The sequence below is a fragment of the Lates calcarifer genome, linkage group LG7_2 (assembly GCF_001640805.2).
Source record: "Lates calcarifer isolate ASB-BC8 linkage group LG7_2, TLL_Latcal_v3, whole genome shotgun sequence".
Lineage (NCBI taxonomy): Eukaryota > Metazoa > Chordata > Actinopteri > Centropomidae > Lates > Lates calcarifer.
In genome coordinates, this window is record NC_066854.1 from 12,928,405 (window position 1) to 12,941,676 (window position 13,272).

General features: G+C 39.8%; 1 protein-coding gene across 1 annotated transcript in view; it reads left to right on the plus strand.

Annotated features, from left to right (window-relative positions):
* The window catches only part of anos1a (anosmin 1a), a 33,139-nt gene extending 21,363 nt beyond the window's left edge, over positions 1-11,776 (plus strand). Inside the window, 11 exon segments of the mRNA XM_018704489.2 lie at positions 628-812; positions 1,436-1,565; positions 2,243-2,448; positions 2,995-3,121; positions 4,563-4,664; positions 6,522-6,610; positions 6,736-6,907; positions 7,641-7,765; positions 7,767-7,868; positions 9,441-9,582; positions 9,735-11,776. Of these exon segments, the coding sequence (XP_018560005.1) occupies positions 628-812; positions 1,436-1,565; positions 2,243-2,448; positions 2,995-3,121; positions 4,563-4,664; positions 6,522-6,610; positions 6,736-6,907; positions 7,641-7,765; positions 7,767-7,868; positions 9,441-9,582; positions 9,735-9,787 (1,433 nt within the window). The 3' untranslated portion in view covers positions 9,788-11,776.
* Positions 11,777-13,272: the final 1,496 nt, after the last annotated feature.

The following is a 13,272-nucleotide window of genomic DNA, read 5'->3' on the forward strand; positions in this document are numbered from 1 at the left end:
TTATTGTTATCATTACAATTAAGCATTACACACTGTGACATACTTTAACTGTCATAAACTTCTTTTCTACCTAAATAAGATGTCATCTCAGCCTCCCCTGGGCCTCTCCTCAGATAAATGAGGTAATTCCAGGTGGAAAATCTCTTGCTAACAAACAGTGAGTCTGAGTCAGGTGGAGCTTGCCCTACTTAGGCCCCCATTGTCAGAGGAGGGATCAAAGAGAGCAGAGGCAAAACAGATCCTGTGAGCTTGCAGCAGTATGTGCGGGCCTCACTGATGGTAACACATATGACGAGAGAGGAAAGACGTGGGGAAACTTATTTTTCCTTTTCACACCAGAGCGCGTAAATCTGTAAATCTCTGCAACCCCAGGGGACACTGACTAAGCTGACTGAGAGCATCATGTCCTCTCTGTTGGCATGTACAGTAGTTAAAATTTGCAGGATGACCAGAGATGGTGGTATATGGAAGGGGTATAGGAAATCACCAGGCTGGTGTAGACCTTTTTATAAAACACCAAATGTATCCTGGTTTCCATAGACCTTCTCTGAACGATCTAACTGAACTCAGAGCACCTGTCATGTAATGGTTTGTTGTTTGATAACAGGATAACATTCATCTTCACAGGTGCTCCTCTGAAGCCGAGGAAAGAGCTGGGCTTTGAAGAACTCTCCTCCGGTCAGCTGGAGGTGCGCTGGTCTTCCCGCTTTAACATCTCAGCTGAGCCTGTGGTCTACATCCTGCAGAGGAGGTGGAACTTTGGCATCCAGCCCAGTGAAGACACTGCCACCCCTTGGCAGGTGGTTGCACAGGTTAGTTCACTTCACCCTATGTATATTATTGTATCTAACTATTATTAAACAAATATGAGAACACAATTTTTATGTAATATCAGCCTTTCTATGTTGTACATTTTTGACTGAAACAATTAAGATTTTTTTTCATGGCAAAATATATAGCTTTATATTTTTAAATTCTATTTAAAATAATATTTTTATCCTTTCTACATTTTTTTTAATCTTATTGTGAACTTATTTATAATCATACTATTCTACTAGGCTATTAATGCTTTAAAAAGCATAATAGGTCACTGGTAGCGAGTGGATATACATACTGGTGATACTAGGACTAATTAGATTAGATTAGATTAACTTTATTACCCACCTAATGGAAATTTGTCTTGCTTGCTTCTCATCCAACACAATAAAAACAAAGCTACTTACGCCATACATACACCCACACCCCCAAGAAATGTCCAGCATACACACACACACATACAAACAATCAATAGTGCAACAAGTACATGGCAGCAATATCCAAAAGCATGTATATTACCAAACAGCACAGCCACAAAGCATTTGGATGTGCCCTGTTTTTTTTTCAGAGTGTCTTGTCTCATATTTACTTTAATCCAACATCACCTGAACCTTCACAGACCACAGAGCAGGGGGTGAGGCTGTCTGACATCCGGCCTGGACGCTGGTACCAGTTCAGAGTGGCAGCCGTCAACAGCCACGGAACCAGAGGTTTCACCACGCCCAGCAGGCACTTCCAGTCCAGCAGAGGTCAGACAGTAGCCATCTTTATTCAGCACCTTTCAAAACAACTCTTCCAAAGTGCTTCACATAGAGGGAGAAAGAAAAGAGAACAAGAAAACCATCAAAATCAAAGACAGAGAATAAAGTAACATAGATTCTGTTAAATTCAAAAGCAACACATAAAATAACACACAAAGCAGTTAAAATGGTAGAAATAAAGGATAAAATGAACACATAAAAGTTACAGATAAAATAATTGGTGTAAAAGCCATTCGGTAAAAGTAAGATTTAAAGGCAGACAGTGAGGTTTCTAGTCGAGGTTCCTCAGGTAAGCTGTTCTAGAGGGTTGGGGCCCTAAACAATCAAATGGGGCCTAATATGGAGCTCTGAGCTTTCCTAAAACCAGTCTGAAATTTGTCCAATGTGCTGAACTTTTCCACTTTTTGTTGAGGGATAACTAGATAGATTTTCAAGAATTCTGGATAGAAATAAGAGATTATTAGGAACAAATGGATCTGACAATATCTTTAAAGCAAGATGGTACATTATCATTGACCAACAAACTATTAATTATTGATAAGATATGGGAAAAAAGTATCTACGAGTGTTGGGTTTTCTTGAATTACTGTGATACAGTATTAATCTCAGCATCACTATGTAATAATACACTGTGACAAATTTAACAACATCCCCTCCTCCCACAGACCCCTCCAGTCCTCCAGCTCCCACTGAGCTAAGAGTGGCCAATATGAGCTTTGGCCCTGGTAGGGCAGTGTCAGCCAGGCTCCAGTGGAGCATGCCAGCTGACCTGGATGTTCCCGTCCACCACTACAAGGTCAGCTGGAGCTGGACTGCAGTTGGACAGTCCTCTGCTTTATCCCTGACCAAGAGGAGGAAGACAGTCCGAGGGGTGAGGATTGACAGATACTGCAGTGCTCTGAAAATGCCCTGATGTTACCTGGCACTGTTTTTTAACTTCCAGCAGCAGCAGGGATTGTAAAATATAGAAAAAGGCATAAATGTGACAAAAATACCAAACAAGATAAAAACAAGACAATATTATAAAAATATAAATAAAAAGAAGAATATACACAGGACTATATACATAGAAACAGATTGAACTGTATAGGGATATAGCTTGAAATAATGTTGCACAGAATGACTGATAAGCAGCTATTTTTCTCAAAGCAACAATGAAGCATTTTTTAATATGCTGGAACTCAGTTTTTCTAACTTGACATGAAGAATTGTAATATAGTACTTAGTGCTCTTACTAAAATGAAAAGAAAGTGAAATGTGACACTTGAAAAATTTGATTTTTCTTGTAATCAATGTAAACTCCTACAGTAGATTGTGAAGTTGCAAAAGGAAGGAAATTTATGTACAGGAAGTGAAATGTTCCTTTCTGCGATTGTGTGTCACCTGTGCGCGAATGTATATGTGTGTGTGTGTACAGAGCCAGATAGAGCTGGATAGCATGCGGTCTAACAGGAGCTACAGTGTGGAGGTCCAGGCTGTGTGCTACTGGGGGCAAACTCAACTCAAAGGACCTCGAGCCGTCCTCCACTTCTCCACACAGCGCAGTATGTATTTCTACATAATCAAAAAGGAGATGTTGGCATTTTAATTTTCAGCTTGAAAACCTTGTTATAATGTGCAAGAAATGAAAATGTCTTCCTGTCTGCTGCAAAGCTGAGAGCTTCTTTCACAAAGTTTCTTCAAAACAGCAGCACGTTGGAGTTAGCACTACTGAACTAAATGTTTCCTCTTGGTTTTGAAATGTATTTGTATGATTTTTGAATTTTACTTTTTCATGGTGATATTTTAAAAAAAAAACACCTTCGGGGATTTAAATATCTAAAAGACTTTTTCCAGCTGCAACATTAAATGTTTGATCCTCTGTATTTCAGAGCTTCACTTCACCCAGACACACTCTTAGCATTCCACACTCACTAACATATCAGTGTGATGGAGCAGAAAAATCTTTTAACTTTAATTTAGAATGTCACAGCGTTCCTTTCAAAATGACAGGCTGACATTATGAAAAAAGAGTAAATGTTCTTAACAATTAGGGAAATGAATGTTCAAGTGAATGCATCATTTTAAAATGGTGGAAGTGATTCGGTGGTGCCCTCTTCTCTCCTTGCTGAGTAGAAACTTGGAGAAAGAAAAAACTGTTACACAGGAGTGCTGAAGATTAAAATGTTTTTCTACATGATCTTTTGTCAGTCTGTTAAAAAAGAAATGATGCGTGTTTTCCAACATTTTGGTCCGGAGAAAGAGATCTGTACCACCTGTATGGACTTCCCGCACCCAGAGACCTTTTGTACCTTCGATTATAGTATTGTTAAACAGATCTTGAAGACATGAGCCTGTGGTTTTGTTCTAAATCCCATATTGCAGGTTACATTTTTGTGGAACATTTTGTCGGGGGTCTGTTGATGTAATGCTATTGCTGTGGTGTCTGTGTTATTTGTTTTTGTCTGACATGTTGCCACAGACACAAAGAACATTTCCGAAAGGATAGAAAACTAAACTAACTAACTACCACTGTAAGATTCAAGATCAAGACTGGATTGGATGCTCTGTTTTAGTGGTGGTGCAAGGAGCGGTGCAAGTGATGCCCTGACCACTTGGTAATTTCCCAAACTTGTAATTGTCTTTCCCCATCTGTGGAGTATTTTGGTGCCAAGTGCAAAGGGCATGGCGCACAGGTGGGGATTTGTGGTGGTGCAGTGTGGTCACATCAGGCCTTCCAAATCACTAGCTCTACACCTACATGAACCAAAGTAGCTGGTGCGCCTAGAGATGACCACAGAGTATGTGCACCTAGTATTTGTTGTTGAAATAGGGCCAAAGGAATGGTCATGTTTTTAAAGTTCAATTTATTTGTATGCCATCCTTAAATCAATTAACATGAGGAAAAAAAATGTTTATAATGAGGTCTATGAGCTCCAGTTTCTGTCCTGTATTTTTACTAAATGATTACTCATGAATTTTATGTATATTTTGTCTATTTTGAAGGTTCTGCCCAAAGCAAGCTTACAGGTGACATTCTGGATGTGGGGACACCGTTCTACCAGGACGGACAGCTCCGGGTTCATGTTTACTGGCAGAGGAGCACTGGTATGTACAGTATGAAGAAAATGACTTACTGCAGTTCTTCTATAATTCAGTATTGATTCAAACATGCCAAAAACACACACACAGAGTGTAGCACTGAGATAATGTTAAGCATGCACACACTCCAGTGATCTAGTTCATTTTTTAAGAAGGCCACATTTTGGTGCTTTATGGTAAATGGATGGACTTGGACTTATGTAGCACTTTTCTAGTCATATCAACCACTCAAAGCGCTTTACACTACGCGTCACATTCACACACACATGCACACAGCACTTGTTCTAACACATCCACACCCATTCACACACCGATGATACATCGGGGGGCAACGTGGGGTTCAGTGTCTTGCCCAAGGATACTTCAGCACAGACTGGAGAAGCAGGGGACCACTGACCTTCCGATCCGCTCTACCCCCTGAGCCACAGCCACCCCAACAACACTCTGTGTCATGATTCATTTCAGAAATGATTCAAAGCTAATTAATAAGTCATTAAATACAGTTTCTAAGTTGTAAAGAAGGAAGGAACTACCTCACTCCACAAATCACTTCACACTCCAAATAATAGACTTTACAATCCAAACCGGTGCAAAAAAATCTGACATGCTGCTCTTGTACATATATTGCACATATTGTGTGTACATATATTTATCTTGTTTGTTTATATTTTATTTTATTTTTTATGTCTATGTTATGTTTTCTTATTGTTTAATATTGTGTTATATCGTAATGTTTGTATCTTTTTTAAAGAATTCTTCAGCGACAATAATTCCAATGTGCTAGTACTTGCATGTACCTGTGCAAATGGCAAATAAAGTCTCTAATCTAATCTCTAATCTCTAATCTATAAAGTCACAGTTAAAGGGAAGTTAGAGTGATGAGGGTGGGATTTAATTACAAGTGGGATATCAGGATCTCTTTAAAGTGGGCGGAGCTTAGTGAATACAGTGACCTGAGGAGCTGCTAAGGACCAAACCTCTCTCACCTGTGATGTTAGACAAGCGGCAGCAGGGTAATGATTTCAAACTGGTTCACCTGCTGAAATCCAAACCACTCCTGCTATAACACTGCTCCTCTAGCTATCCATTGGCTAATGATCAATATGGTTTTAAATGATGACCAGGGCTAACTAATCACAGTCAGATTTTGAGAGTTTGAATTTGATTAGCTTAATTTAGTTTAAATAAAGAGAAAAGAGGAGAATTTAGATTAAGAAAAAAAGACTTTTTGTACAACGAGATGAATGATTAACACAGGAACACATGATTACAACTTGGAAACTGCATTTAATGACTTAATAATTAGCTCTGAATTGAGAATCATTTCTGAGATGAATCATGACACCGAGTGTTGAAAGTGAAGGGAGTAGTGTGCTTGTGCTCCCACTTCTGATGAACATACTGTACATGAGCTGATGTGAGTGTGTGCCATCAAGATAAATGAGGCAGTCTGTCTTCCTCTGACACACACTGTGAAGAATCCACCTGTCACTTCTACAAACAGTACAGAGCTTTTAGAAGACTGATCATCTGTAATTATGCCGCAGCACAAAGGCACTTTGTTTAAGGATGACACAGTGAGATGTACAGTATCTGTAAACCACCCACATGTATGAACATGAACTGAGCTGCGTAGACAGAGTCTGTCAGTCTGTTGCTCTTAGCTTGTCTGTTCACAACACACAGCAGAGATCAGCTCAGCTGTAGACGTGTTTACTTCACCTCTTTGTGTTTTCTCTGAGCTTAAAACTCCACAGGAATGATCAGAGCTGTGTTAAATCTAAATCTATTTAAATCATATGTTATGAGTTTTTCTCTCCTGACTCCTCCTTTAAGTACATCTATCCATTGTTGTTTGTGTAGATCCTTCAGTTGAGTTCTACAGAATCCAATGGGGACCAGAGTACTGTGCACACAACCAGACCAGACCCATGGACAAGATCAGCACACAGGTAACCTAAAAATTCCCCACAACAACACTGCCAATGTTACATAAATGATAAGCATGTGATGTCAGTGGCATCACAATGTCACCCTTCAATCAGGTACGGTCATTTTGTGTCTTTGTCCGATCTAGGAGAGCTTTGTCAGCCTGCAGGGCTTGCTCTTTGCCTGTAGGTATAAAGTCCTACTGCAGCCAGTCAGCAAGAAGACTCATCCTCTGGCAGAAAGCACCAGCTTCTTCACTCCCTCCTGCGCCACCATACGGGCCAAGAGTCCCAAATCCATCCCCTGTCCTGGAGAAACCTGTGAGACCCCTTTTTACCTTTGTGATTTATGATTTTACCTTGGGAGCCAAAGTGATGGATTATTTTTCTTTATGGATATAAGCACACCCTTTGCATTCTAGATGGCTACTGTTGTGAATATGAAGCAAACTGGCACATTTTGTATACAGCTCTTAAGGGCTAATTAAGGCTTTAAGACTTTTAGTCACAGTAATGTAATTCCTGTAATGTAAATGAAATTCCAAACAAACTACAGAAATGTCAGTAATTTAAGGACAAAATGGCTGCCGTCAGTCATACAATTAATAAAAATTATTAACACAGTTATTAATGCAGTTGCTTCAGCTAAAGCACTTCCTGTACACATTCTGTTTACAACCCATTACATTTATGTCATCGTCTGAACATGTGTATTTTCCAAAATGTCGACCATTTTAAAAAAAAATCACTTTCAGAAAGAAATTTGGGCAGAAAGAACCGAGGAATTTGAGACTTCACATTTCTAACAGAGAAGAAAAGTTTGAAATGGAATAGAATTTAGAGGAAATAACTGCTTGATCAATCAGCATGTTCTAGTTTTTGTCTTTTTCATGCTCCTTTTGGGGACTCGTTGGCAGTTCGCTCACGCCTCAGGCCTACAAGCTTCATCATGGAGATCATGATCATGTCGCAAGAGCTCCCTCGCCATCCCAGCACCTGTCTTCATTTAACCCCCTGGCTGTGCTTTTTTTTTTTTTTTTTTTTTTTTTTTCAGCAGCATCCTCTCAGAAGGTCCTGGTGAAGGCAGCCAACCTGACGGCGTCCTTCGAGATCCGGGGAGGCAACGTGACGGCCGTCTTCAGCTGGGATTTGTCCAAGGTCCCGCCTCACCAGCAGCTGAACTGGGTACCAGGTGACCTGGGCGGAGGTCATCCCCACTAACCGCCACAACAACAACAAGCTGCCTCACAGCCTCATCTCTCAGTCCCAGATCCTGCCCCCGGTAGGTACAGGTTGAGGACGCATTAACCCTTTAAGCTCCAAACAACAACGCAGCAAACAAGCAGCGAAACTGAAAGAAACAGACCATATCTCCAGATAGAGTGCCAAATCTTGTCACCACTTTCCACAACTACATTGCGGACACGTGCTGCTTCAATCCTAACACCATTTCAGGGCGTGTGTCTATACAAAGTGTATGAGGAAATCCAGTTTGAAAGACGCCCTCCTGACTGAGGCGCTCGTAGTCAGCGATGCAGAGCGACTTACAGAGAAATCATGCAAAATGTTGAGACGTCTGTTGAGTGTTAGAAGAGTACATTTATCATAAACCTTGGGTCATATTCAACATTTTTCTCATTTACAGTAAGCCTTTATCTCCAAACACTTCCATGTTGCAGCCTTTTGAATTCTTGAAATCAGAATTGAATGTTTTCTCAAAATAACTGCAGCACCTAAAGGTTTAACGGTAACAATTAATTTTCAGGGAATATTTCCCAATAATTCATTAATTTATTTTGGTGAAAATAATCAATGGTACATGTGCAGTTAATTCCGAACAAATGCTGTTGTAACCAAGAGAGTCTCTCAGTGACAGCTGCTCGTCTGAAGATGAAAAAAATGGGACATTTGTCTAATGCAGGCATACAGTATGTGAAGGATAATCTAATTCCTATATTACCTTTAATAAGTACAGAGAGACATAGTCAGTAATCACAGAAGTTCTTGGGAATTTATCAGCTTTCTGAGTTTAGATTCAACAAAAGAAAAAAGAGACATTAGAGATGTTTTTGTAAAGTTCCAACATGTTAACATTTGACAATAAAAAAAAAAAATGTATTCATACTGCTGACTTTATAAAGACAGATTAAAAACATTATTTTACCTGTTGTTATTGTTTTATGTACAGAAACTATAACTGAACAGTTGATGTTATTAAATGTTGTTAAATTAATAAAAATCCAAATAGTTATGTTCGTACATTATTTTAAAAACATTTTCCATCCACTGTTAGCAGCAGGTGCTATATGCAAGATCATTTACACCTGAATATTTGAAATAAGCTACTGCTACAGACCAGGACATAATCTGGTATTAGAAAGAAGATACATGATGCCAAAATTACACATGAAAATAATTAAAAGCAAAAAGAAAAATAATGAAACAGATACAACAAAACTGAAACTGAAAAATCTGCATTTTAATTTTCCTTAACTTTCCCATTCAGTGCAAGGCTTTTCACCTTCTTTTTTTCATTCCAAACATAACAAAATGCAATTTTGGTATCTTTTTCAATTTCTTTCTGTTGTAACATTTATCCAAGACTAGCAGCAGGGTAAAATAAGCCATTTTCTCTTGTTATTGTCTTTCCAGGTGAAGTTGTTAAAATATTTTTAATGCAGATTCAGATTTGTATTTTCCCTGCAGACAAATCTCAGGGTCCACTGGGCTGATAAACACTGAGAGAAGCTGTTTAGTCTGCAGCTTCCTTACAATTTCACACACCTTGATTTTAAACTCGGACTGTCTTTTGCTTCCTCTCCTCGCTGCGTTTGTCTTTTCTCCTCTCTGTCAGGGCGGTAATGTTCTGGTGGTGTCGGGCCTGCACCCTGCCAGTCTGTACAGGCTGGAGGTCCAGGCCATCACAGCGGAGGGGGAGGGTCCCGCAACCAGCCGAACCTTCCAGACTCCAGGATACCAAAGCACCCTGAAGCACCGTAAGAATTGAGAAAAATGGAAGCTAAAACACTGAAAAAAAACAACAACAAAAAACAGAGCAGAGTCGCTCTGTCTTACCATCAACATTTCTTCAACTGGCTTTTGATTTTAGGAGATAAACTAATAACTAACCACGTGTCTTTTTCTCCAGGATCCAGGCTGAGGAAGCATCACCATAAACAGCCAATCATAGAGAAGCACTGAGCCCAGACAGCCAATCAGCCCGCATGAACCAAGTCTCCCGACCTCAGGATGATCAGAAGTCCACAGAGCGGCGATCAGGAATGACAAGTGCAGCGTCACCAGATTCAGGGTAGAGATTGATTCCCTATAACAACTACACACCCCCCTCCTCTGTGACTGACAGTGGACTGGGCTGCTACCAATACTGTGGCATACTGATATCAATGAAACCATCACTGACAGTCAGTAAAACCAACCATACTACAGACTTAGAATAAAAGTAGAATGATAAAAGTATAGCAGCAGTTATGAAACGTTGAGTCTGCCGATCATCAGCCATGGTCTCATTGATTATCAGCACAGAGGTATTACAGTGACTACATGTTGATATAATCAATACACTTGATCCACAGCAGTAAGGTTTCAGTTATCAGAGAGAGGTTATATTTCCCTTTGACTCCCACCTGAGAGATAAACCTCAGCACTTGTTTGTGATGTAGGTGACACTATGTACATCATAATAGCATGTATATACACTAGCTAAACCATTTCTATTCACTTCACTGTTAAAGAATATTACCAATACATCACCTAATGTTCGGTTCCAAAAAGAATGGGTTATTTAGGGTTGTTATCAGTCCTCCTGATTAGTCCAATCCATAAAGATACAGCTGTGTGTATTAAAGAGAACAGAAACATACATATATATGATATATGATACCCTAGCCCTAAGTCCCGGCTGTCCCTTTGATGGAATTGCATGCCAACGCCAAAGTGTTTATAGTGTAGTCAGTGTCATTGAGTGGTACCTTCCAAATCATTTCCTGCAGCTGAATCACTGATGAGACTTTGTTTGTAAATGACAGGTAGCTCCCCTGTACTGTAAATGCTGTATATACCATTTGTCCGTATTTATTAGTTGTGGTATTTGTGTCTGGACTGTAAACATGATATATCTGTACTGTATGTGTGCTCCGCCTTTTTTAAACCTCTAGAGATCCTGTACAAAGATGTTTTTTAACTGAAGATAAATTCCATGTTAATATGTGTACAGCCTATCCTGCACATGTGCCGTTCTGAATTTCCTCATTATTTGATCCTTTCTAAAGCTCCCCCATCAGCAATTTTTTTTTCAGTATCCAGTAGTGACCTTTGTCCACTGAGAGAATTTATAATGATGGTGTAACTGAGCCTGTATTCCTGTGGGAATACAAGTCTTAAGAAAACAAAGTTCTGTACTCTAATTCTTCCTCCATTATTCTTGAGTTGGTGTGCAAACAAAAGGTTTGAAGCAACCCCCTGGGGATACCATATGTAGAAATGAGACGCATTCATCTCATACACATAAAGAATACAGATCCACGTAGCTGCTGCTGCTGCTCTCAGTTCCACATCACCCTAATACTCTGCATATGTTAATGAAGCTCAGATGAAGCGTATCTCTGTGATGGAGTATGGTCTGGGGTGGGCGGTGGAGGTTCGGCTGGAGGAGGCACACTGTGCAGGTAGTCCATTTGGATAAGAAATGGCTCCGCCTGGAGCAGAAAAAACATGTTTACCAAGGATTTATAACCATTTCAAGTTCTTTTTTTTGGGGGGGGGGCAGCCTGAATATCTTTACTGCAGTGGACGGAGGCACTGAGAGGAGGACAGCAAAATAGAACAGAACACAGTAGAGGTCGTTTATTAAAGCACAGTCACTCCGAGGACAGAGAATCCAATCATGTAAAAGACGGACTCAGATTCTAACTTTTATCATCAGCTCAGGGTTGCTCCCACCTCGGACAGTCAGAGGACAATCTGTTGTGGATCGAACTGAAACTGTAAAAGTGACTGTTTTGGCTGATTGACAGATGACTTGGTCCCTGGTCTGACTTTTTTTCATCACGTTATTGTAGACTGTCAGGAGGAGCTGTAAGGAAAAAGAAGAATATGATTTGAAAAAACTCACTAACCAGGCAACATTAAGGAGAAACAGGAGTCGCATACATGTCTGTAGCAACCAATAACGTCATACCTGCCAATAACAAATAATAAAATTAAAAAAATGTTATTACATTATTAGGTTTAATTACATTTAAAAAGGCTAAAAGTGTTGCGTTATTGGCAGGTATTACATTATTGGTTGCTATACATGTCTAATCGTCAAAAACAGGCTGACATGCTAACATGTCAGTGGTCATAAATTTTGGGACTGTGTATTACACACACCCTTGTGGATAAAGATGAAGCAGGCGGAGGTTTCAGTCTGGTTTAACAGGGAGCCTTTCTGGACAGAGATGTTGCAAATCTTCTGAAACCGGAAGAACTGAGAATGAAGTTTAGTTTGCTTGTAAACAGAGTCATTGTAGCTCTCAGGGTGGCAGAGAAGTTGGCAACCTGATGCTAACTTTGTGTGCAACAGTTAACTGTAGCACTGCTTTTTGTTATGCTATAGAATAATGAATGAAGGTGGGAACCAGTATATGAAGATGATAGATTTAGTTACCATTTAATAATGACCGTGATCCAGTGTGTTCTGTTTCTTCACACTGACATATTGGTCCTATTATGCACCAGTTGATTGTGATTGTGTGGGAAAAAGAAAACACTGATACAGAGACAGGATTGTTGTCCTGTGCATAACACACAAAGACAGAGGAACTATTTTAATGGAACCATTTGATCCTGTTTTAGCAGTAAATCTCAAAAGGGAGCAGTTTGAATCTGGACTGGGAAAGAATAGAGACCTTTACCTTAGACTGCCTTTCATTAAGAAAAGAAGAAAAGAAAGAAAGAATACATAAAGCTGCTCCTCTGACCTCCCACTGCTGCCAATAATTATCATGCAGTTCCTCACATGAACAATCTACAGATAAACCTTTTATGTGGCGGAGCTTGTGAATGCTGGGTGGAAGCTATGCTTTGTGTGTGTGTGTTTTTCAGTCAGTCAGTAAGTCATTTCTAAATACATATATTTGAATTTATAGGCAGACATCACAACATACTCATAAATAAATACTGTGGCCTCTTCAAAACCGTCCATAAAGAGTAACAGCAGTTTACTGACTTCAGATATGAATTCATGAACAATACTGGTTCTGTGATAGTTGTGGGTGTGTCACATTGTTTGCGGTAACATTCCGGGTCACTTCTGTCGAAAAATGTGCGTTTCATTTTCTGCATCCTTAAATGATTGTGCACCAGAGAGGGTGCAGATCTCACTGGGTGTTTTCAAATATTGCACAATTCATGCACGGCGTGAGCTCAGAGTGTTCAGACACTCTTGAGAAGTTGGCCTCGGTCGAGAGGACTCGCTCAGGAAGGAAAAAAAAAAAATCAAAAAATTGGAGTCTTGATGTGTTAAACATCAAAGGCAGCGTGTTATTTTCTCCTTGAAATGGACCGTGTGAAACGTGCATTTAAAGGAATTGGAATGAGATGGCGACCTGCTGTGCAGGGCTGGCATGTGGCTGAGCAGGAAGTGTTTTATGTCTATATGTTTGTTTGAAATGCATTCTTTTGAT